Here is a 27166-nt window from a genome sequence, read left to right on the forward strand (position 1 = left end):
AAACGTAAAAACGGCATATTAAAGAATTGTTTAAGTAAAACTACCTTAGAATTGCATTTTACCTTAGACTACCATATTTAATTACTTACTAGCGACATAAGTGAAGCAAATGTAAAATTAAACCAGCGTTTCAGCATTTAACGTTTTGACTTTCTGAAACTGATAAAAAACACAGAATTTCGCTTGAAAATTTGAAATTTTAATAAAAATAAAATCATTAATTTGCTTTCAAACAAAGCGTATAAAAATGGAAAATTCTATTCTCATATAGGATGCAAAGAGATATGCCTTCACTTAGAAAAATCCCAAGTAGTTAAAACAGCGAATAAAAGAATTTAAGTAAAATAATTTTAGAATTGCATTTCAACCGTTCAACAAGATAAATATTATCAGTATTACAGACATAATCGCCATTTTTCGTTGAATGGGCAGCCGTTTTTGCATATTCAATAAATATTCCTGTGAAATACCGCTTAAAACTTCATAAATCTAAAAATTCACGTGTCTTTCATCAAAAAATTGAAACGGGGGGTTACAGGAGGAATAAAGGAAACTGAAGAAAAACAACTGTTTGCTAAGGCAGTATGCTGATCTCCCAAATTACTTTTTTTTAAGTGCCCCCATCTCATTAAATGCTTGATTTGTCATTACAAAGCAAGGATGATTATACATAAAAAGTAGTCGAAAACTTTGTACTGCATAGTGAATAAAATTTGACAACGTATATAAAGTACAAATACAAAATGAACCTTTTGTATTTGTACCTTTTTTTAACCTTTTTTCATTTTGTATTTGTACTTTATATACGTTGTCAAATTTTATTCACAAGGATGATTATACTTCGGCCAAACACCGAAATTCCAGTCTTTTTTTTTTTGCGTTAATACAGTAAAACCTGTAAAGTTGACCACCCTTGTAAGTTGACCGCCTTTTTCAGGCACGGAATTCGCCATTATCGTTTAAATCAACCTCTGTAAGTTGACCACCTGTTTAAGTTGACCAATAAAGTAGTGCACTGCAAGTGGTCAACTTATCCAGGTTTCACTGTACCGTAAATCTAGTATTGTATATCATGCTCTCCCCATTCGCTTTTTTTTAAATCAGAGATGATTAAAAAAAGCCGATTTTTAATTTTTTAAACAACTAAAACATGATAAGAATGCTCAACTGTCCATCCTATGTTTCAATTCTTTTTTTTTTAGGCTTTTCTTCTTTACTAATAATAAAGCTGAAAGTCTCTCTGTCCGGAGGATGTCTGTATGTCTGGATATCTGTAGGATGTCTGTGACGCGCATAGCGCCTAAACCGTTGGGCCGATTTTCATGAAATTTGGCACAAAGTTAGTATGTAGCATGAGGGTGTGCACCTCGAAGTGATTTTTCGAAAATTCGTTGTGGTTCTTTTTCTATTCCAATTTTACGAAAAAAAATATCATAAGATAGACGAGTAAATTACGAAATTATCATAACGTGGAACCGTAACATGGGCAGAAGCCAATTGGCGAGATACGAAATTATCATAACGTGGAACCGTAAGATGGGTACAAGCCAACTAGCGAGAAAATTCACCATACATTATTTGTAAATATACAGGCGAACCAAAAGACCTTTTGATTTTACTATTACGGGCAAAGCCGTGCGGGTATCACTAGTTACTAATAAAAAAGCTGAAAGTCTATGCCTGAAGCTCTGTGACCCACGTAGCGCCTAGACCGTTCGGCCGATTTTCATTAAATTTGGCACAGAATTAGTTTCTAGCATGGGGGTGTGCACCTCAAAGCGATTTTTCAAAAATTCAATTTTGGTCTTTTTTAATTCCAATTTTGATAACTTTTCACCGAGCAAATTATCACAACGTGGAGGAGTATATTACCAAATTATTATAACGTGGAACCGTAACATGGGCAAGCATAGCAAATTGGCAAGAAATTCTTCATCCATTATTTGTAAATATACAGGCGAAGCAACTGACCTTTTTATTTACCCCTACAGACAAAGCCGTGTGGGTACCACTAGTGGTTAATAAAACTGAAACATAAAGTCTGAACATAAGTGTTTTATTTATGATGATTGCTTATGTTACAGGAATGGAAACAATCCAATTTCATTACAATAAAGAAATACTTCACTTCCTCGAAGTAACCAATGAAGTCATTGCTCTTAACTGCTGCCATGAAAACACAAAACACATTAAATGCAAAATGACAATAATTTACTGCACACGAAATAACTTACATGATACTTAGACAAGATAATACATGTAATCATACAGAAAGAAACATAGGCCAAAATTAAATAAAAATGGCTTAGATCCTGCAGAAATAAAAGTATACTAGCAAAAACTATTTTATTCTCCCTTAATTGAGGAATTTGAATATATGATTTAATACATAACTAGAGTAATTTTTCAGCAGAAAAGTCTCATGTTCATCTCCAATGCACACTAGTTCACCGGTAGTTTTAGTTCTAAATAAATATGCAAAACTACAACATGTTTGCATTTGTGCCAGTAAGCACGGAGTGTTTAGATCATCGTATGTTATAGAACCAAAACATTACCTAAGATTTAAAAAAATGCCTTATTAATTCTAGGTCATACAGAGCTATCAAAATTGCTCTATTCTTCAGGTTGTGGTATGAAAAAAAAAAAAAAAAAAAGCTTTAAGAGAAAGATTTGAAATTTCCTTAATTTTTTGAAATAAGTTACATCATTTTGGTATTTTTCAATGACTTTTTGGATTAGAAAAGCCTGAGGCGTTAAATTTTGATTCATATAGCATAGATTAAACATAAACATGCCACAGTTGATTATGCGCTTGGGAACATTACTAAATTAATGAGCATTTAGTAGCAAATACATATAATAGCTGCAAAAAAAAAAAAAAAAAAAAAAAAAAAAAAAAACTGGTTTTCATTTTACATATGAGGCAATGAGAAGCATGGGGATGCATGTGGACTATTTTAAGTTTCGAGTAAAATGCGTTTAAAGATCAGATCCTAGGTAGGCTTTCATTGAAAATTTTCCCTAAATCATGCTGTACAGCAGCACCAACCTGGGCTACTAGTACAATCTCTTGCCCCAAGACAGAGGAGAGGTTCACCTACCATTTGTACTGGTAATCTCCAAATTTTTAATTTTGCCACATGTATCCCTTCGCTTCTCACTACCTCTTTTGATTTTATGCAAAAAATAGTTTATTCTACTCTCAGTTGCAGTTAAAAATGACACATTCAAGTTTATAAAGGAATATTTTTTTTTGCAATTATTTAAAAAATTACAATATTATTTAATATATTTGAATATAACACATTTTTTCAATGTTAATTAAGTGCCCTTTAAGAATAAAGTTGTAATTTCCTATCATTCAAACCTAAATTGAATATTCATAAAACTGGGAGTTTTAAAATATTTAATTCAGTTTCATTTAATGAAACAGTAATATTTTTCTTTCTGCAACACGCTATCTGCATAAACAGACCCAGATAACTATTTGTGGACAATTTTGATATTTTCGTAAACAAATTTCTGTATCATAACTTTTTTACGATAATATGGCATTTAAAAGATCCCTTGGGTATTCGTTGGGCTTAGAATTCCCCTGCCAAAATTAAATTCCTGGTGCAATTTCGCATCAAAGAGATCCCAGGTGCCTCCATCTGGTGGAAACTGGGCATCAAAAACTACTTGTGTCATCAGTGCCTTAATGGTGGCACATGAAAGACTGATGCCTTGTCTGGGAGCGCACTAGGTCTAGTTATGGCCAAATGGCCTTTTACACAGCCCCACAAGAAGCGGGAAAAAGATTTTCTTTGGCAAGTCACAAATGTTGATCTCCGATTTTGAGGTTCTCTGAATTAATAATATTGAAAAAAAGAGTAAATATAATTAAAAAAAAAAAAAAGCTGGTTTCATTGTGGTACTCTATTTGTTTCCAACTTGAATTTAGCAAAATTAAAAAAAAAAAAAACACACTTGAGTTTGCCGATAGTTTTAAATTTTATCTAGGTCCGCATATAAGTAGAGTACTCAAATAGCTGATGCTTTCTTTTTTCACAGCCATACTGGAATAGTTTTGCTGTTTCATAAAATAAAACAGCTGAAATGGCTACATTAACTACTGTATAGAAAGATCAATACATGCTAACAGCCCATATAGTCTCTTAAGCGATTGCTACAAGGAAATGATTAATGCCAACTGATAAAAATAATCTAAAATAAATAATAATTATTTTATTTTAATTTTCAGTGTCTAATAGTTCTTTTTCCTGGCAAAATTTTGATTTTTTTTTCTGCTAAAACATATTGTTTTGTTCAAAACTTAAAAATGATGCAACATAAAAATATCAGACATGTTTCGGGGTTATACAGAGCAACCCTTTTCAAAGCAAAAAAAAAAAGTTACAAGTTTAAATTGCTAGAAATCAAAAACACAAAAAATATATGGCCTTAAAATATTTAAGTATGCCAGTACAACATGTCTTTTTATTTAAAACTTCTTAATAGGCACTGTACACCCTTTATTTTCAAATTTTTCACTTGTGTTTCAGCATAATATGTCATTTAAAAGGGCGACAGACAAAATTTACATACAATTATTAGGAAATGTTTTCATTATATAACAATTCTATTGAGAAAATAAGTTCCTTAGAAATACTCCAAGATACTTCAAGTGACAGTCATTTTTCTTAAGGAAAACAGTTTGCAAATAAAAGATATCGTAATATTTTATTGGCTAACACTTTGTGTTAGGTACATTCAATAATGATATCATACTAAATTTGACAATACATCAGCATTAAAAGATAAGTTTTTTATTACATAATAAATAAATAAAAATCAGTATGTATAAGAAAAAGCTTCTAGTGCAATTAGATTTTTTTTTTGAAAGAATTATTTTGTTTCAAACATTAAGAGCAAAATCAATCAGTAATGAGTGGATGGAGTGGTATCTAATTCAATTTAAAAAAAAGCCTTCATGGAAATAATTCTGCACAGCAATAAATATAAAACACAAAACTAAAAGAAAATGCTTAAAAAAAATAATAATAAATAAATACTGACAATATGCATTAATTTAAAATGTGAAGTAGAAAAAAAAATAACAGGAAAGAAAAAACTGCTAAAATTGGAATACATTTTATACAATATGAAACCAGGCAGCATTATCCATTTCATCTACAAATTTCTTCAAAATTACGCAACTGCTGTTTCTGGAGATTGTGCAGCCATTTCTTTCTCAGCAGTATGTAAGGAACCTACAGAAGCCCAAAGACATAATTGAAAATTTAAAATTACAATCAGTGGTCAATCAGAAAATTAGCATTTCATAGTGTGGGATTTTCTACTGCAACAAAACACAGGAAAGTCTTTTAAAAGAACGTTTATCAATAATGCTTTAAGTCTGTTTTTTTCTTTTCTTTTGAAAAATCTCAGCCAGTAATCAATATGGCTTAGGAAAAAAAAAAATCCTAGTATGTTGTGGTCTCTACACTAAACTTTCTTCTATACCTATACTAAGAGGCATCAAGTGGGGCTTATAAGTGCGGGAGCAAATTTTTTAGTAAGTTAAAAACTATTTTAGGCTATCTTGAGTGACGGGGGGGGGGGGGGGGCTTTTGATGTTCTTTTTTTGATGTTCTCTCAGGTAGATGTTTTGGAATTGTAGTTTTAAAAATGCCGTTTTAGTAGAGTTTTGTCAACGTTTGGGGAATAGAGAGGAGTTTCCAGGGTTGTCCTTGTGATTTTTTTTTTGAAATGAAGAAGTTTTGGACTGTCTTTGGTAATGAAAGGGTAAGGAAGGCTCTTCCCGGAAAAAAAATCTTAAACTGATGTCTTAAAGACGCAAATTTTAAAGCCTTCTTTAGTAAACATAGAGCGAGGGGTTTGGGCTTCTCTCCCAGAAATTTTGCCAATTTTAAAAACGTTTTTTGAACGTTCGTTCGTCTAAAACGTTATTGCAGGAAGAGGATAGGGTTTGGAAGTTCTCCCAGATTTTTTTTTTTTTTTTTTTTATTTCAGAACTGATGAAACCCCAAGAATTCAGTCCTTAACTTCCTTTGGGGATTTCAGAAAAATTTCTAGGTTTTTTTTCTTTTTTTTCTTTTCGAAATCGGAGTCTTAAAAACATGGTTTTAAGCTATCTTGGGAGGTTCTCTTCCAGATTTTTCCCAATCAAACTGGAGTCTTTATAACGGAAATTTAGGTCATCTTTGAATTTAAAGAAAGGAGGGAGTGCGCTCGGGGATTTTCTTCCGGAGTTTGAAACAGTATTTGGTAACATTAATGTTCGGGTAATCACACCCAGAATGTTCTGAAATTAAAATCTTAATGTTGAGGCAATCTTTGATGATGAAAAATGTGCGAGGGCAGTCGTCCTCTCTTGTCCCCCTTATTCGCTGCCACTGCCTATACTATGAATTCTTAAACCTATTGTATAATCGTCCACGTAATTGCTCCTACACAATTCTGCTATTTTCAAAAGCAGGAAGATTTCGATAATTGGGAAATTGGTGATCTTAATTCATTTCCATTCCACTATATTTCTGGCACCAGCACTTGCACAAGGAATGTTATTCCTATGCATACATAAAGAACAGGGAAATATAATATATATAATTGCAAAGAGTTTCCGTAAAAGAAGCTACCAAAATAAATCTGCAGACACAAAAATTTGACGACCACACCCATTTCTGAATTATCGAAATATAACTGCCAAAGGCGGAATCAAAAATTCATTTCAAAAACCTTACTTATTTTAATAACAAACATTTTATTTGTCAACAAATAGAGGATGGCAATAGATACACAAGTTTTAAGTCAGAGATTTTTTCTATCATTTTCCAACAATTAAATCGCTTGAAAGGTTTTTCTTGAGCAGACTATTTTTAATATGATTTATCTTTCATATTGTTGCGTTAATTGAGCTATTTTTATTTGTACAAAAAATAGCAAAAATCAGCCTCTCATGGAGCGATTATCGCCAAAATTGAATCAGTGCTTGTTTCTGTGTAGGTTCACATTTACTCCAAATTTTACCTAAAACATAGCATTACTTTTTGAGATGTAACACTTGCATTGAATAAGGAAGAACATTTGATTGTACCAGTCCATTTTGAACAGTTGGTGCCAAAATCAAATCAGCTCTTTTACCCTCTAAGGAGTATTTTTCGATCAATTTTTGTTTGATTCCATTCATTACTCCACGAGATATAGCAGTCACAAGTATAGAGGAAAAAATGTTTGATTGCTTAACCCCCATTTAAGCTATTTGCAACAAATTTTGTTTGATTCTACCCACCATTTCCTGAGAGTAAGCAAGCACAACGGAGAAAACGTTTCATTGCTGTCCTTGGAGTAATTGCCGCCAAAAACTAATGGCCACCAACTCACATGGGCATATGTGTACCATATTTCGCTCGATTTCATACACACATTATTGCACACATACAGACAGATATTTTCCTATTATGATCAAAATGGAATCAACACACCTCAAAACGTCCAAGTCTGTCAAAATTTTGTAATTTTTTACGAATTTAATAATTTTCTCTTTGGATCAAATATAGATGAAAGTAAAAAAAAGAATGAAGAAAAAATCTTTTTAAATTAAGAATTGAATATAAATTCAAACTCATGGTATCATTCACATTGAAAAGAACATGCGTAGCTAAAATTTTGGCTAAATATCTATTATTAACCCTCCCCCCCCCCCTTTTTTTAACTTACTATCAGTCTAAATATAAATAAAATGGTGGGAAAAAGATATTAGAATTAGGATTTTGGAAGAAAAGTATACTTATGACAATTTAAAAATGGCTGTAATATCAAACCACATACACAAAATTTTAACTATCGGGCAAAAAAATCATCATGCTGAGTCATTTATGGAGAAATTAACAAACCTGTGGAAGCAGCATTTAACTGGCTTTGAAGTTCATTTCTTTCAGCTTGAAGAGCCCTGCACAATTTCTCTAATGTCAATATCCTCTGCTGAGCATTCGTTAATTCTTTATCATGTTTTTCTTTCTATATCATATTAAAAAGAAAAAAAAAGCATGTAGGTTGAACATAAAATAATGCTGCATTTATGGATAGCATTGAACTGTAAAGAAATAGCACAAACCTTCTCTGGAACAATACAACAGTTTCAAGTGAAATTGGTCAGTACCAGTTAAAGAGAGTCAACATTTTATAAACAAAATGGTTGGAGATAATAGTAGCATTAATGCAGCAGTTGCAAAATTATCCACTAACTCTCCTTTCCATTAGAAAAATTGTAATTTTTTAAAATTAATTCAACAATAAATTAAACTCTAACATTAGCAGGAATTAATTAATCAAGATGAAACATAGGTTCTTAAAAATTAAATGTATCTTGCGCTGAAAAACTTTTTTCTTTTTTTGTTTTGGAATTTTAATAATTTTAAGGAGATTTTTTTTTTTTTTTTCAGTTATTAAGCAATGGATGAGTGAAAGAATGAATAAGAGTGAATAACAATTTTAAATAATCAGAAAACAGACCTTTAAACTTAAACTGTTTAGATAGTTAACACTTGATTATACAATTAACGTTGTTATTAATTATTTTTTTAACCTGTATTTAGTCAAACAATTTTATTTTTCGTAGCAGTTTTTAAGCTAATTTGTTGTTTGTTTTGATTTTTTTTTTTGGTACACAAAGAAGTGGTGACTTGGGAAAAAAAGGGATGGTGACTTAAATTTGCTTCTACTCGCAACTGATGACTAAAAAAACTCTATCTTGATCCCTACTGTTTCACTGAACATATTAGAAAACTTTTTTCAAATAATAATATAAATGATTGAAAGTTAATAAAAAGTATACACACACAATCAAACAATGACCTAAAGCTTTATTATATTTAAAAAAATTGCTAATTTAACTTCTAATGAACCAAAAGTACATTGTTGGAAAACAAACGCCAGTTAAAAATATTTATAGTATATAAATAAATTTATGTAAGCAACTTACATCGCTAATCATATTCAAGAGAGCATTGTTACTGTTCTCCCATTTCTGTTTGTAGACATTAGTTTCCTTTTCAAGCTTTTTGATTTTTTTGGATGTCTGAAACAAAAATATTTAGGTTGAAATACATTAAAAAAGACTAGTTCTAATAGTAAAATTTTTAACTTCCTTGACATTAAAATTAATATTGACTTCAACTGTAAAATCACTATTTATGATAAAAGACTAAAAAATTCAATTCAAAGTTAGCTGTCTGCAAAGTTTTTCTTCTTGCCTCAGTAAAAACGTTTTTATTGGCAACATTGCTTCACAAGCCATCGGAATTAAAATAATCTGCAACACGGTTACAGCATTCAACCAAGAAATTAATCTACATAAAAATAAACTACTTGAAAACCATTTCCCAAATAATCTCCTAAATAATATTTTCTCAAGAATTGCCTTCAACCAACACTTCGCTTCACTATAACCGTCTTACTTGTCACATGTATGATTTTTTATAGAGTAAACCAAATGTTTGGACTCTAGTTAATAATGTTTTTGTGAATTAAGTTTTTGCGGTCGACCTGGAACGTCTTTGGAAATGCTTTTATGGATAACACACTTATTTATTTAGTTTTTATATTTATTGGTTTGGTTTTGTATTTATTTTTATCGACTGGCACGGAAATGGCCGCGGATTTTACTTTTACATCCGGACACATAGGTAAGACTTTTGATTTTTGCTGGAGGAACGATGAAGGGACATTATTGATAGCCTTGGCTTCTAATGTCTGAGACAAAACCCCAGTGCTTAGTTTTAGGTTCTTAGTTCCAAAAATCTGCATTCATTTTTCACATGTGGTGCTTTTGCTCAATGTAATCCTGAATGTTGATTTTTTCGGAATTGGACATCCTATTCTTAGTTTTTTTGGTCTTTCGACCATAGGATGAAGTTTCCACTGCTGAAGAGTACTGGCTTCATCTCTGCCATTCATCTGTGTTGTAACCTTGTCTGTTTATTGTTCTATTGATGTTTATATTACCTGGCTTATTTGTTTGGTTGCTTTGTGCATCTTTGGGCTTCTGGTTTTATGGTACTCTAATTTTTTCCTATTTAATACGTTTTCTATATATATATATATATCAACACACAGCCATTATCGCTGATTCCTCAGACTTGAAATTTTGCAGCCATGTCCACATGATTACGAAAGTTGCCACTCTAAGGAAGGATTTTTCGAAATATCAATTAGTTTGGGAGAAATTAATTAAGCCCCTTAATTTCAGCGAAATTAAAACCTGTAATTGAAATCCCTTATTTTCGAAGGCTTTCCTCCATTCAAATCATTATTCAGTACTTCATCTCAACTTTTGGTCGATTTGATATTGTTTATTGTTTTTGTATTTGATTTGTTTTTTTGAATTTGATATTGTTTTTGTTTCTCACATGACCCTTCGAGACTTTTTTCAAATCAAGTAATAATGTTTCTGGCCTTCGCTTCCACTTTTTCAAAACTGGAAACAAAGTTTCATCAAAGTCATGTTTGGAACAAAGTTCCAAACATCATAAGTTGAATGTCCCCTCCCCCCATTAGTTTACATCCTTTTGTGCTGAAATTGGCATTTTATGTTTCCCTTGTAACCTCAAAAATAGGTGTGTACAATTTTTATGCCTTTTTAATGTAGTGTTTTGCTTTTTTTTCCCCAAATAATACCACTGCAATTTTCAAAAATTACTTATTACTTTTAATAAAGATGGTAATCACTTCTTTAGGATACTAATTCAACAGATTTACATATCATTTTTGTCAACACAATGACAATATGAGTAACTTATATGAGGCAGTGAGAAGCTATGCTGTGCTAAGCGCATAAGTCGTATCTGCAGCTGAGTTCAAAATGAGAAATTGCCATTTAAAGTTTGGCGCCTCCATGTATTTAATTCGGATGTAATTTTTTTCAAGCTTAAAAAAAATATATTTCCTATTGACAAATGACCATAAAACATTGTATTTTAGTGAAGTTATGTGACAAAGAAGCACCTGGTGACCGTAACTCAATTTTGATGAAAAGTACAGATACCACTGCTATAAAGCTTTCATTGGAAAATTGTCTAAATTATGCTGTATAGCAGCACTTACCAGGGCTAAACTCTTGTCCCAAAACCTTCCTTTTGTACTGGTTATCCTCAAATTTTTAATTTAGGCACTTACATCCCTTTGCTTCTCACTGCCTCATATAAGGAAGATATTTTCTGTCAAGATAGCTACATTGGTATTAACTATTTCACTCAGTGAAATTGAAAATAACTAAATTTAAGAAATCCGTCGACAAGCAGATATTTTTCACTTGACATTAAAAATAAATATTTAGTAAACCCTGTGAAATAAAAAGAAAAATTCATCTACCTCTCAAAACAAAATACTACATTATAAAATATCAAATAATTATTTTTAATAAAATATCAAATATTTTATATTGATAAAATGCTAACATACATAGCACAGGATTTGATTTTATTACTAACTGTAGCACGGTAAGGGTTAAGCAAACAAACAGCCATTAAAATTTTCGAGGAGCTCAATTGAAATTGAAAATAATAATTACTGAGAACTCCGCATTTACAGTTTCAAAGGAAGGAATTGAAACTTGAAAGATACAAAGCAACTTAATATGTTACTTAACGCTGAAATATGTATCAAAGCACCAGAGCAAAATCTATTGTTAGAAGATTTGCAAAAATGACTTAGTGGCTTTTGAAAAAAGAACAGGAAAAAAAAACAATGATTATGCTCTCTTTAGAGCCTTTATGAAAAGGTTGCAAAACGTCAGCTTTGGAGATCGAAAAGTCTGTTTTTTAGAATAAGAATTTTGTGAGGGGACCTTGTTTTAAAATGAAAAATACTGTGAAGGTTAATTTTTTGGGTAAAATAATTTGAGAAGGGTCTGATTTTGTGACAAATTATTTTGCTACGTGTTCTTCTTACAATAAAATATTTTGCAAAGAGTATAACCTCGATTTAACGATTGCCAAGGGACTGGAAAAAGTTATCGTTAAATCAAGAAGCATATACATTCAATGCAGTTAAAGCCGGACTAGTTAAATGTATCATTAGAGGGAATCGTTAACAAGGTTATACTGTATGTTAATCGACCCAAATTTCTGCTGAACATGTCCCAGTAACCATAACTACAAATTAAAATACAAGAAGTTTAAGATACTTACAGATTCCATATCATTTTTGAAAGAAGCAAAAACTTGACTGCTTTTATTGAGAATAGTTTGAAATTCTTCATACTTGGCAGTATAATCTGCTAGCTCAGTGCGTAGTGTTAATTCATTTGATGTGAGAACTGTACATTTCTTCTGAAGATCACTCATATTTTCCAAGAGAGACTGCTTTTCACGAAGGAACTTTTCAGTTTCTTGCTTTAAAAGCAAGTTGATTTTTGCATGCTTTGCCTTCGCTAACTGAGTCTCTAAATCTTTCTGCTGCACAACTTTCTCCATGTGCTGTGAAGAAAAGAAACATTCTTAATCACATATTGAAAATATATAACCTATATTATTTTTTGCATTTCGGCAGACCTGTTATTTTGGGGTTAAAGTGAAGAACCCCACCACAGAGAAAGAACCCCTCTCTTCGGGGTGTTTCCCCCCTAAGGGCAAGGGCACAACCCTTTTAATATTGTGAAGACCCACTCCCCCCCAAAAATGAGAAAAATACCTTTCAAAACAGCCCTTCTCCTAAAAATTTCAATGGTACATGCCATGACTCCCCCCCCCCCTAGGTGGGACCAGGGTTCGAAAATACCATGATATTTTCGAAAACATTCAATATTTTGATATAAATCAGATATTTTGATATACATCTGATATTTTCAAGCAGCACAAATCAAAGCCTTTAAAATAGTAGTAGCATCCACAAATCACTCCTAAACTCCTTATTATTATTACAATATGTAGACTTAAAATTATCCATTTTAATGGTGTTAATTTAGCATTAGCTTTTTTGTTTATTTTTCTTCTGCTAGCTACTTTTACGCAGTTATATGATTCAGAAACAAAAAAAAAAGTGCATTAGTCGGTGCACAGTCATAAGACATTTCCTTTTTTTTTATTATTGTTTAATATTTAATTAAGCATTTTTAATATGAATTAAAACTGCTACATTACTAAAATTTACTTTTTTGGTAAATTGTATTTTACTATGATAAGATTTGCCTCTCTTTCTCTGGGTGGATTTATAAATAAATAAATATATATTCTTGAACAGAATTATACCTTTTCCCACATTTCATAGTGGTCCACCAAAGCTTTCAACTTTTTGGCTAGTTCAGTATTTTCTTCTCGTAGCTGAACATTTTTCTTAGAATTTTCTTGCATCAAAACGCAGATATCATTCAGATGTGATTGGAACCTATTAGCCACTTCTTTCCTCTTTTCTTCCTCTTCTTTGATGCGAAGCAAACTTTCTTCCTGCAAAAGATCATCCACAAAATTAAGATTAAGTGTAAAATAACAAAATCTGTAAATAAATGAATAAAATAAAAGTTTTTAGAATTTTGAATATTTTTATTATACATCTCTTGTATCAGCAGTGAAAATGAGAGAGTTCATTAACATTTGCACATTGAAAAATGAAGTGTGTTTAAGAATAATATTTATTGCAAATCCTTATTTTATTATTACTACAGCTTTTCTTACTTAAATGGATTCAACTTCATCATCAAAATTGGCAATGTTTTTTCCCCCTTCTTGTCACAGCTAATTGTTACAGAATCCTTCTCCTTGTGAGTAAATCAAAAACTAAAAATTTTTTAAAAACAGGATCAGATAAAAGTATAATACCTACAATAATTGTAGTCACTTATTGCGTAATGAGAAGGGACTTTTAATGATCAAACTCCCTCCCCCTCAACTCAACATCAAGCGGTGTTGTTAATCATAGCATGCTAATGCATATGCATTAATGAGTTGTTAAGATGGGGAATGAGAAATGCATTACAAAAAGAAAAAAAAAATCAGGAACTTTATGAGCAGGTTCAAAATATTTAACCAAAAAAAAAAAAAAAAAAAAAAGAACCACGCAAAAAGAGAAGAATGACAGAAAATGACAGAAAACTATGACAGAAAATGATTCATCATTTTGTGATGTAGATATGGTTTGAAAAAAAAAACAGCAACAAGGGAAAAAAAACTTGATTGCACAAGATTGTATTAATCATGAAAATTAGCATATTAATTTAGTCTCTTGCTTGACTTAAAACTTGCAGAATATAACACCTGCAGTAAAATATGGGAATAGAAATGCTACCAACTCTTACGTGAGGAAGTTTTTGAGTAATTGACAATTTTTAAACCTTTTTTAACCCCAAAAATATTTTTTAAATCAACATTTCAAAGACAAATATTATCAAACATTTATTAATTACAACTAATTAATATTTATTTTTATGCATCACTAATATTGCAGTAAATACTAATTGATCAGATTAGTCTCCTTGAGCTTTAGCATACTTTTAGACAGTTTCAGGGTTTTAGATGACAAAAACCAAATATCCTGTTCCAAACCAGTTTTGGACGCCCATAACCCCAACCCTAATGTATTCAAAGTTTCTACAAAATTAAACATCATTTTTAACTAACATAAAACAATAATTAAATGTCAATACTCTATGCATAAACCTGGTCAAAGAAACAAGAACTTTTTTGGAATACACCAAAATCTATTTTTAAAACTGTATGAAATTTATAAATACTCACCACAGTTATTTTGCCTTGCTTCTGCAACTCTCTACACAAGCTTTCCAAACGAGATTTTGCAAGAATAAGTCTGTTATGTTCTGCTTGCAACTGTTCCTTTTCTCGTTGCTGAGTCATTACTTGCCTCTCTAACTGTTTCAATCGTGGTTCCATTACACGAGATTCTTCAACAACTTCCACATATTTTTTACACAGAGCTTGGAATTTCTCTTCAGATGTTGAACAGGATGACAATGACTTTATTACCTGATCTAATAGGGAACAAGATACTATTTTGTACATATATTCAAATAGCAAAAGTAAATAAGTTTTTGTTATGAAACTCTAGACACATCTCACAACATTTGAGCACAGATATTCAAACTACAGCCGAACAGGGCCGTCCCAAGAGGGGGGCAAGCGGGGCAATTGCCCAGGGCACCACGAAATGAGGGGGCGTCGCAAGACACCCCTTGTTTTGACGGAATATGACGACATTCACACGTCGTGCGGCGCCCCTCATCGTATAAAACGCCCTGATTGTATAAAATTAGGGGCGCCTTACGCCGCATCTTCATTTCGTGTTTTATAGATACCTAGCTGCGTTGCCCGGCTTTGCCCGGTCCACCTTGAAAATAAAAATTGTGTCAAGTGACGTATATTCAACAATCGGGCGTAAAAAATAAATTAAAAAAACATCATGATTTCCTTTCCAAACAATGCGATAATATTAAAATACTTTTAAGATATCAAATCCAGAAAGATGGATTTAAAATGCATAACCATGGAAACACAAAATAAAATACGTTTTTAAGGAATTTAAACGCGAAAGAAAATGGTTCACAATTTGAATGGAATCGAGATTTCTTAAACTTGATTTAAAAAGGCTTGTAACTTTTTTTCCTTTTGAGGTAAAAGCTTATTTTTTCGACCGTAGGTCGAGTTAGATCTGGAGTAAAAAAGGTCGCTTTTTCCAATGGCGTCAAAAAGGAAGCTGTGGGACAATTCCTTCACTTTTTATTGATTTATTTTATGAAGAAAGAAGTGCCTAAATTTCAGCTAAGCCTAAAAAAATTCGAGCTAAAAACGCAAATAACTCCCGCCATAATAAAGTTAGAGTATTGAAATAAATTGAGTAGAACGCGGAAAATTCTACCCTTTCTAACGATATGTAATATTACTATTTGCGAGTAATTTTTCACCCACATATTCGGGAATTTATGTGAAAATTGGAATAAAAAAAGAACTATTCATGGATTTGTTTTCGAACTGTTCTGTAAACCTTCTCAGGACTTAAAGGAACAAACAGTGAAAATTTCAGCAAAATCGGCCGGGTAGTTCTCGAGTTCAAACAAACAGACGCTTTTTGGGGACTTCATTTTATACTATGTAGAGATAGTCATAGACACACAAAATAGAGAATCATTGCGATGATTCTCAAATTTTTCCTAGGGTACGAAAATATTCCTCTCTCTGTCTTCAAAACATTAGTTTCCTTTGTATCATTGAAGCAGATACAATTTCTGAGAATATAACTGTTTAGAATCAAACAAAAGGCACTTCTCCTTTGTCTAGTTCTCACCAAATTTGTTTGAATTTTGCCCCTGCGAGTGACGTAACCAGAAAAAAGTTTTAAGAGGACACATTGAAAAAACAAAAAACAGAATTTTTTTTTTTTTTTTTTTTGATCTCATGGGAAAAAAGTCAAAAGGTGTCCGGTCAAAAGTTTGAAACTTCTAGTTTTGAAAACGCAATTTTAACTTTAAACGCCATTACAGGCCATGTTGATTGACGTTAAAGTAAGGGAGGGAGCTCAGAAACTGTTTCCGATCGATTATTTTTTTAAACAGATTGAAATCAATTCCTTTTCCCCCTGCAAGTTTTCGAATTTGAAGTTTCAAAAACGCAACTATAGATAAACTTTGAAGATTTTATGGACAGGAGAATCTGGAGCATTTCACAGGAAAATTGTTTAAAATTATGATTAAAAAATTTAAGCAATGTTTTACATTCAGGGGCTATTCCACTTAAATTCCACTTAAATATTTGCAGGATGCAAAAAGATTGAAATTTCAAACACAAGAGCAATTTTCCGCGAAACCCGAGTAAGTTCAATGTTGTCATGGTTTCCAAATTAATTTCTTTGTTAATTAATGAAATTAAACAAAAAATAATTTAATCTAAGGTACCATATGTCAAAATATCTTTCGGTTGTAAAAAACATCAAAATATTTACAAGATGCAAAAGGATTGAAATCCCAAACACGGAAGTAATTTTTCGCGATGTTGCATACTGAACACATGTTCAGAAAATTGCATTGGTGAAATACTTTTTTAAAACTTCTAAGCACAATTCGTTGATTTTTGAGAGAATTTAAGCACTAAGAAACTTTTTCAAGGTTTTCAAGCACTTGAAAATGAACTTTTTTTTTCAAGCACTTTTCAAGGTTTTTCAAGGGCGTACGAACCCTGTATAGATACTCGTAATTTAATAATCACTTTATCCAGGATTTGTTTTGAAGGAAAAATGAAAGCAATTGCACATGAGACCTAACTGCAAAGTTACGCATCTAAATATATAAAGGTGACAGTGTTTGTTTGTTTGTTTGTACCAGATGGCCAGGAGGCTCCATAGCACCTACAGCTCTGAAACTTGGCACAAATTCGAACGTACCCCGGGGATCTGCACCTTGACGGGAACGAATTCAAAAATGAATATCGAGACAAAAATGGATTAGGAACTTAAGAATTAATATTACTTCAACAGGGGTAGAAGTGACCGACTTATCACATATAGAACATTTTCCACAAAAAATATAGGACAAATATAGGACACATTATATGAATTTTGCTATGAAAAAAGAAATAATACATATCATATATTATTTGATAATTCTTATCAATGATTTTGTTAAAAAAAAAGAAAAAAACTCAAACAAAATTATAACTTACATCTGAAATGACTATCCTGTAGTTGAAAGAATATTTTTCGAAAAAACAGTGTACTTTATATACTAAATAATTAAACAAAATTTGAACAAAGATAATTTTCATTTTTTCTTTCCCACTCATGACCCAAGTACTAATTCCAATGTTCTTTGCTTTTGTATCTAAACTGAACCTTTTACCACTTGTATTAAGAACAAACAGAGCTTGAGAAGGATCCTTCAGACGTTTTTCAGAGTTTTCTTCATGCTAGAATGTTTAAGCATGCAGCCTCAATTGCGAAAATCCACTATTGCTTATGGGCACTGAACAGTTGCAAAAATGGCAAAAAGCGGTAAAATCATCTTTTCCTTTAGTGCACCATGCTCCACAATTTGTACAATTAATGCCCTCCTGGTTTAACCACTCCACACGAAATTTTGTTAAGCGATGCAATTTCGCCATTATAATTCCACTTATTACAACAAACTAAGTTTTAACATCATAAGGAACTAACATTCCACGATCCCAAAATTCCACAAAAAGAAAAGATTGCAAAAAGAATATTAGAACATTCCGATCAGAAAATGCACTGAACACAAAATATATCAACGAAAACCCATGATGGAAAACAAAACAAACGTCTGTTGCCCTCCCCCCCCCCCCCAAACGCTAAATTCTAAAACCAACTTCAAATTTAGTTCTCGAAACTCCACCCACTATATAGTGACGTCACATTACTGTAGCCAACGAAAGAAGATGCCTGTCGCAGGATTTAGTCAGTTAGTTTTTTAATTTGAAATTCGTTTGGGCACGTACCTACTATCAGCGAAAAATGTGATGTCAGAAAGTTTATTTACTGTTCCTTTTAAAAGATATATAGGGTAAAAAACGGGAATATAGGAAATATAGGATATTTTTGAAAAATATAGGAAATATAGGACAATTTTGATGTTTTTTTTTTTGAAAATATAGGAAATATAGGATATATAGGACTACTTTGACCCCTGCTTCAACCATCCACGTTTGTAAAAAAAAATTCATGTGCATTTATGATTTTCTTATTTATGAGCAATATGGAATACCAAGTGATAACTGGGATGGGATTGGATTGTTATTAAATCAGAAATCTGTAACTTAAAGCTCATACCAACGTAAACCACACAATTGCTACTATGTAGGGGAACATAAAAAGTTTGTATGATGCAAAAAACAGCTTTCACATAACACTAGTAAATAATTATAAAGGATTTTTTTCAATAGAATTCCGTTGTCATCAATGCGGAATATGACTCTACATACAATACAGTAATAAAGTGAAAATAGGTTTTGCTTTTCAGATTTACGTTAGCCCTGTAGCTCTGAGGTACAGAAAATTTAGTGCAACATAATAGAAATTTTTTTTGCGACAAAAATCAATGAAGTAACTATTACATACTTGGTAAAGTTTTTTTGCAAGTGACTGATTGATTCACTTAATGTGTTAAGGTGGGGAGTTATTTTCAAGTCCAGCCTGTGGTGTTGCAGAGATTTTATGAGTGGTCCAGTATAGGTAATAGGACAATAGCAACATAAACTTGTTTTTGCGCAAGTACATCCTAAAAAGTTGTTTTCTCTTTTTGCAAGCAAAAGCAATTTCATTTTACCACAAAGAATGTTAGTTAAATTCAGTAACATAATCAAAGAAGCAAGTATCTTAATTTTCATATTGCAAGCATAGTGAAGATTTCTCTGCCTTGATATTTCTACCTTGACAGCCAAAGAGAACTATCTTTCCCCAAGGCCACCATGCTTGGCGGTGAGGGGTAATAATAAAAAAAATATTATCAATACCAATGGCTTTTTTTTTTTTAAATGCAAGTTCAGAATTAAAAATTAAAACTTATAACTTCAATCTAAAACAACATCCAAAATGGACCAAGTTACAAAGTTTGATACTGATAGTCACAAATTATATGACCTATAATGGTCATATGACATATTAATAAGTGGATTTTAGTAATAGAATCCACTTGATCTTGAGGTAACCAGAAGGGAAATGTTATTGCCCAAACATGGCCATCTTGACTGAAACCTTCATACTCAAAGTAAAATTCTCTGAATTTCTCATTAAATAAAAAATGAATTTTAAACAAATCCAACTTATAGGAAAGAAGAAGCAAATTTCAAATACATATAATTCTAGCTATTACTAACCAAGTGTTTTTTCTGCTTTCTTTTTATTTGAGTATGCTTTGTTGTGTTTTTTACCAACTTTATCTTCTTCTGACGAAACTGACACTTTTCCAGCAGTTTTTATTGAAGTTTCTGTCTGAAAAAAAGAAAGAACGTTTAAAGAATTTTACAAGTACTATTTATAAAAAAAACAAAAATATCAAAATTGTAACATCATTATTTTTCAACAGCTGAGAAACAAAGAATTCCTTTTCTAATCATAATTAGATAATTTTAAACCTCGTTTGAGATTATATTAACTCTTTTACAAGTGCAATACATTTAAAATAAGCTTTAAAAAATGTTAATGCATATTTCTAAACTTTAAAATTTTTTTAAAAAACTGAAAAAATACTCACCTCCTTGCAATTACACCTTACTACTAAACGAGCGTTGCCACTTTTATGGATGATACAATTTTTAGAATTTTAATAAAAACGAAATTTGTACACCCTTTAAACATTTTAACTTGTTTATTTGTTGTTATTATTATTATTTGAAAAGAAACCTGGATAAAGGTGGAAAAAAGCAGAGCACAACTTTTTATCAATCATAATCTTTTTTTTTTAAATAAGTGAGAGTAGAAAATGAAAACTGTCAAAAGAAAAAGAATCAATCAAGTGCTACATGATGAAGGGGCATGTAATAAATACTGTTAGATTTGACATCAATATTACTCATCAATAGATCTCATGTTTAAGCTGGGCTGCACATTTTTAATAGGAAAATATGTTAGTCATACAGCACTACATTTTATGTAACAATATATGGTACTTATTACATTAATGCGACTTGATTACTAAAAATGCGTTATTTTTGATTGAATGAAATGTAAATATCATACAGTCCAGTTAGAATTGAATGAAATGTAAATATCATACAGTCCAGTTAGAAATATGATTGGAGTTACATAAAAACCAAAAGTTAAATGTTTAAGAATTCCACCTGCTATAACTTAATTCTAGAAAACTTTAATTTGCAACCATTATCACCAATTTAAATACACTCTGATAAAACTTTAAATAAAACATAATTAATATTTTTCTCTTATAGCAAAAGTTGTATAAAACTTATTATGCACTTACTTGAATTTTACCTTGTTTTTCTACATGGGCTGAACTTTTACCTTCTAGTGCTTCAGTTTGTTCACTATTATCAACAATCACATTTGAATTATCACAGTTACTTTTGTCTTCATTAATATCTGCAATAGGAACTGAAGGAGATGAATGATTAACAGTTTCAACCTGTTTTTCAGGAACATTTATTCTTTTTTCTTTGCTGATGTCTTGCACTGGTTTGATATTGCTATTAGATTGTTCACCTGACCTGGAGGAATTTGACAAAGTTTGAGTCGGAAAGCAACCATTAACAACATTTTCAAAATCTGCAATCTTTTTGCTCAAACTTTCCTCAAGATCACTTGTCGGATCAACCTCCGTGATAACGACACTACTTCTTGAGCTCAGGACTTCGGATATTGCCTTTCTTATTTCTTGTGCTGCAGAGCTGCAGACATTCATCAAGCTATCATACGCTTCGTTTGATTCCGACCCCGGCCATCAGGTCGTCTTCCATGGCAAGAGTTTGATCAATGATGTCATTGGCTGCTTTTACGGCACTCAGATCGACAAAGGTTTGAGCGTCATCTACATCGCATTCAGCGCTGCATTCTGCAATGATTGTGGTATCTGGGCTCTCTTCGTCATGGGGTGTCAGTTCCGAATCTACTTTCGGCCCATTTTCGGATGCGGGTTCAGTAACATTTTCATTTGCAGTATTTGTCTGGAAAAAATATAAAATGTTTGAAAAACAATACTGAGCAACTTTTTATATTATTTCAAAATTATGCAATCAGAATTGGGAAAAATAAATCAATACCTTTCATAAAATTTAAAAAAAAAGAGAGAGAGAAAGAAAGAAAAAAAGAGCATGGTAAAAAAAGAAAAATCAGCTATAATTCTTCTAACTTATCTTCTTTCTTCAATACGTGCTATGAAGCTTGACTCCTATATGAGCTAGCATGATATGGGCAGATGGTCTTAAAAAAAGGACCTCACTCACAACAAAATACTTTTGAAAAATTTGCCTTTTTATTGATCTTGAAAAACCCTACCTTTTTTTAAATTTTTTTTTATCCATGGTTGCCACTATGGAGCAACATACATAATTTTAATGAATGATGTTTGAATCTTCACTAGCAAATAATCAATATAAGCCCTATTTTTGCTTGATTTTTAGGGGATTTTAAATACATTTCAATAGGGGTGTTATCTGTCCTTTCAAAGGAATTTTTAAGTATTTTTGACAGTATTTTGGAATTTCAGACCCTTATTCGAACAAAATACGAACTAACTGTTAAGAACTTAAAGACTTATTCATAATCCAGTTGAATCTTTATGCCCTGTTCTTCTTCATATTCTAATGAGGATTTTTAACAGGTATTTTAGAGAAAATTTTTAAATTAAGTTTCTTCTTATTAAGAGAAATATTAGACAAATGTTATGTAACCTAAATTATTTTCTTAACCAGGGAGCATTAGAATATTTGAGGTAGCAATATGTAGAAGATGAAATTCTAAACATGACAGATTCAAATTTGTTAATGAAGAAACATTACCTGATTATCACAATTCTCCATTTTTAAAACCTGAAATTAAAAAAATAATAATTAAAAATAAATCTATCTTTATCTAAAACCGTTCTTGAGTTATGCAACATACATACATACGTCACGAGAAATTTTTTGTAATTAACTCGGGAATCGTCATTATGGATATTTCGCGTGTCTATACGTACATATGCACCTACCCACGTGTGGTTGAGTCGAGAAAATACTCAATATTCATTGGGGGGTGAGTAAAATGGAAATTAAGGTCGATTTTTGAGTGAAAATTTTTTCGTGAATACAATACTTTTTTTTCTGTAAAAGGAAGTAAAAATGTTAAAATTTTTCAGTGTTTAACCTTAAAAATTGATCTTACTTTTTAAAGATTTAGCTTTCTACAGTTTAATTATTTCTAATACTTAACATAGTAACCAACAAAGCAAGGCAACAGCTTATTTGGTAAGCAGTTTAAATGGCTCAAAGCGGTTTAAAACCTAAAAAAAAGTCTAATTTCACATAAATAATTTTTCTCTTAAAAGCCCGATGTTTTACAATAGCAATTACAGCGAATTCTTAGCCACAGTTCATAGCAAAGGTTCATGCATAAGAAAAAACCCCTCAAAATAAATTTATTGCCTTTTATAGCTAATACAGAAATCTTAATATCTCGCTCAAAATATCTTAACTAAGAGACATGAATTTTTGATAATATCAACTAATGATCAGTCCTTACCATTGATTTTACATTTATACTCCTTTGTATTTACTTTTATTTTTGTATGAAAAAGACAAACGGTTTTAAATCGGACTTGGTGAAAATGAACGATCTTAAAATAAAGACGTATTGTACTAAATCATAAAATTTGAAAATGAGAGCCAACAGACGAGTACATAAGAACGTTTAAAATGTAATTTTATATTGTTTCCCAGAATTCCATTTTATGTATCCCGTAAACAAATTTATAATTGTTACAGATACAGTATAAAAATTATCTAACCTGTTCCATTCCAATAACAAAAATTCGTCTGAAATTCGAGATGGATTGAAAGGTAAAGGATATAAATGGAAAGAGAGCACAGTTAACAGTTACAATTTAATTTTAACTGTTCTATCTAAGGGTGCGCTCGCCGGCCTCGACTGGTCAACTGGTGACTAACCGAAGCGTTCTATGATCTACCGATTGACCACAATTTAAGCTGGTTGATTGGTTAATAGAAGCACATGACATTTTAGACCAATAACAAGTAGTTTTTCACCTGAGTGTTATTTGACGTCATCAGCTTTCATGTCATCACCGACCGGTAGCTACCGATCGAGGTCGGTGAACGTAGCCGAAACTGATAAATTCTGATTTCTGGTCTTAAAGAGATAGAAAGAATAAGTTCTTTTCATCCATTAATTTGAAATTTTGACATAGTACTATGAAAATGAACTATTTAATAAGAATATTTGCTCATTAACGCACTTAGAATTTTTCCCTAAAATCCCTACCATGCATCATGAAAATTCCCTATTTTCTATTGTCGCGAGCGCCCTCTTCTGGCATTTACAATAATAGCATCAAGAGCGATCCTACAGCTGGGCACATGTAGAAATTTTGCCTAAAATTAACATTGACTTTGGTGCCTTGTTTACAAACTTTCTACTGCGATCTCACGAAAATTTTCTGTCAGTTTCGCAATGTGCGGTGAAAAACCTCGCATTTGATACGTGCGACTCATATTTTAGTTTGTTTATTTATTAAACTACGAATTGAACATTTAAAATGAGTATGCCAAACGGATTGTTTTCCAGAATTTGGGATGCCCCGTATGGCAAGACTAGTTCTTTTCATTTCTTTGATGCTGCTAAAAGTGAAGTATTTTTTCAAAACCTCCTTTTCCTTTCAGGGTTTCAAACTGAAACATACAACTTCAGGTTTAGTAGCATTTAATTTGTATGTGCCTGCGTACGAAGTTAGTTTTGTAAGAAATCCTTAAAAATTTACTTATAAAACAAAGCCTTAGTAGCAGCTCTGGAGATTCATAGCCTTCTCCTCACAAAGTTTTTTGAAGGCTGCAATGAAATGAAAATTCATTGAATTGTATAAGAATGTTGAACATTGAATTTATCATTGAACTTGACACTAAGCATGTATCAAATCTTAACCATACATATCATCGATCACTCTTAACGTAACTCTTGATATCATTATGTGTACCAACTACAAAATCATTGAATTTAATAGTATGATTACTCAATGTAACTACCTAGCATTTCTTTCTCTCTCTCTCTTTAACTCCATTCTTTACAAAAACAACCTTGGGAGAAAAAAGGCATGTTAATGGCTGGTATACCAAAAAGTGGGGAGGTCATAGGAGGTGGTGCCTATATCCCTTGAGGCCAAGGGAGGCCCTTATAGCAGATTTAAAAAAAAAAAGATAAAAAATGACTTTCTCCAAAAAATGCAGGACACAACCGTAAAAATTGTGATAGGTGGCCACAGTCAGTAGTAGATTTTAGGTGGGGGGGGGGGGGGGGGGGCGTGCCCCTCTCAAAAAGATGAATTAATTTCACTATTTTATTTATTATTTTTAATTGACCTTTCTTATGCATTTTTTACATAGTTAATTAAAAAGAACACAAAACACACACGGCATATTTTGAATAAAAGCATTTTGCTTACTGTTATTCTATTTCCCGTGCCCCCTCCAAAAGATTTTTCTGTATCCGCCCCTGGCCATAGTAGACTCCCTCCTTTCAATTCAAAGCCCCAATTTAGTTTTTACGAAATATTAACATGAGAGAAATATAAATATACCATAATAGGTCAATTCTTCCTTTTTTTAGACAGGTGAATAATTTTTTGATCAATTGTTAACTTTCAACCGAAAAAAGTAAAAGCGGGATTGCCCCCCACCGTATTAACCGTCTATGCTTGTTAAAGTGGAAAAAGCAAGATTACAAAAATTCACCCTGTCTAGTTGCTTGCTGTTTTGAAAATAATGAGTTTTTCCCCAAATGGGATGTACTTTTAAGCAGAAAAGTGGAGGAAAGTTAGATGCTTTATCTTTCAATAGCATTCGGTTGCTACAGTCGAACCCCGTTATAGTGAACCCAGGTGGTATGTACTGAACAAGGGCGCCCAAATAGGAGGGCAAGGGGGGACGCGAGGCCCCCCCCCCCTTAGAAATTAAAACTTTCTTGTTTATAGTATTTTTCTTTGCAAAAATGTAAAAACATTTCTTTTCCAGCCGTTAATTAATAGGATATTAAAAATGTCATATTTAATAAGTCTAATCTGCACTAAAATCAATTTCCATAGGGAAAATATCCTGCTAAACCATGGGGAAAATATCTGAGCCCTCCCCTCCCCCCTGTCCCTTACAATTTTGCATATGGGCGCCCTTGGTAGTGAACTCAATCTGCCAGTTGTAGCGAACCTTTAAAATGGTCCAGACTGAGGTCATATGTCGCTAAAATGTATTTTAAAATCTAACAGTCACTAAACAACATATAATTGGCTATAGGGACCCAAAACAAATATAAAATTTAAATTTTTTTTATAGCACTTGTAGCAATAGTTATCCTTTTCCCACCAGGTCCAAAACAAATTCCTCACCTATTGTTCTTCTGCCAATATTGTATTGTGAACTTCATGCTGACCATAGCTAAATTTGACAAGCAAAACAAAATTTCTACAGGAAATTAAGTTAAACTTATTTTTGAATTGGAAAGCAAAAAGAAAGCCTATTCTCAGTTCGCAAGAAATTTTTTGTTTCAAAATTTACTGTAGCAGGTATCTCGTAGATTTGTAATTCTAAGGCAGCTGACAATGTTTTGAGCAATTTTTTTATGACAAACTTGGTAAACGAGTTGTAGATTTTTTACACTATTTGACGGAAAAATCAACGAAATGTACGTTAAATGCTTAGAATTTAAAAATAATATTTTTATTTCCCTAATAGGAATAAATAAAAAGAAACAGTGAAATTCCATTACAATGAATACCAATACAATGAAATTTCAGTTTCAACAAAATACATTTTCAGTTTCGATTTAATTACCACTATATTATTCCAATTCCATTACAAAGAAATTCTTGTTACAACGAACAGAATTTGTGATCCCTTGAAGTTCTTTGTAATGGGATTTCACTATTTCTATAGTTTGATTACTGAGAACAATAGTTAATATTACTACTTAACTTAATGTTATCCTAATCACTGATAGAAGTTAGTGTAAAAAAGACATATTAGCAAGAATGGACTTTAATAATAAAAAAAGTCTGTTGTAGCAAACCCTTCATTATAGTGATCTCCTAAGCCAGTCCACTTAAGGATTGTTATAGCAGGGTTTGACAAAGTTCAAGTACAAGTTCTATCTGTAGAAGAGTTTTCACCTTAGGGATTTATATGGTCCATATCATGCTTTTGTTTTTGAAGAGAACAATAAAAACCTTTTGGAGATTTGACATTACTATCGAGCAAAAATCTAAGCTATCTAAACATGATTAGCTAAGAAATGAAAAATACCTATGTGCAGAAAAGTAAATATTAAAATGTTAATTTGCATACAAAATTGCTGAAAACTTTCTATACACCTGTTTCGGGATTTCAAGGAACCCTTTTCCAATGCAAAAAAAGTAAGCTTGTGGATGAAAAGACATCTTACAAAAGATTTAATTTTAATTTTTTATTCCTAAGTTAAAAAAATCTCAATGTTG

The 27166-nt window shown here is 31.7% G+C and overlaps 2 protein-coding genes across 3 annotated transcripts in view; one reads left to right on the plus strand and one right to left on the minus strand.

Moving 5' to 3' along the window:
* Nucleotides 1–2040: 2040 nt before the first annotated feature.
* Nucleotides 2041–23515, minus strand: LOC129227285 (alpha-taxilin-like). The gene is made up of 10 exons (XM_054861821.1): nucleotides 23459–23515; nucleotides 22473–22502; nucleotides 20939–21638; nucleotides 19836–19950; nucleotides 14736–14986; nucleotides 13254–13448; nucleotides 12195–12482; nucleotides 8990–9085; nucleotides 7902–8025; nucleotides 2041–5255 (listed from the first exon to the last, which is right to left on the minus strand). The coding sequence occupies exons 3-10, from the start codon at nucleotides 21374–21376 to the stop codon at nucleotides 5194–5196; spliced, it is 1569 nt and encodes a 522-aa protein (XP_054717796.1). The 5' UTR covers nucleotides 21377–21638; nucleotides 22473–22502; nucleotides 23459–23515; the 3' UTR covers nucleotides 2041–5193.
* Nucleotides 23516–24040: 525 nt separating this feature from the next.
* The window catches only part of LOC129227235 (DDB1- and CUL4-associated factor 6-like), a 53021-nt gene continuing 49895 nt past the window's right edge, over nucleotides 24041–27166 (plus strand). The window contains exon 1 of one of the 2 annotated variants that reach the window (XM_054861744.1): nucleotides 24041–24314. In XM_054861744.1, the coding sequence (XP_054717719.1) occupies nucleotides 24227–24314 (88 nt within the window). In that variant the 5' untranslated portion in view covers nucleotides 24041–24226. The remainder of the gene's footprint in view (nucleotides 24315–27166) is intronic. The other variant, XM_054861745.1, reaches the window with a different exon arrangement.

The sequence above is a fragment of the Uloborus diversus genome, chromosome 8, assembly GCF_026930045.1.
Source record: "Uloborus diversus isolate 005 chromosome 8, Udiv.v.3.1, whole genome shotgun sequence".
Lineage (NCBI taxonomy): Eukaryota > Metazoa > Arthropoda > Arachnida > Araneae > Uloboridae > Uloborus > Uloborus diversus.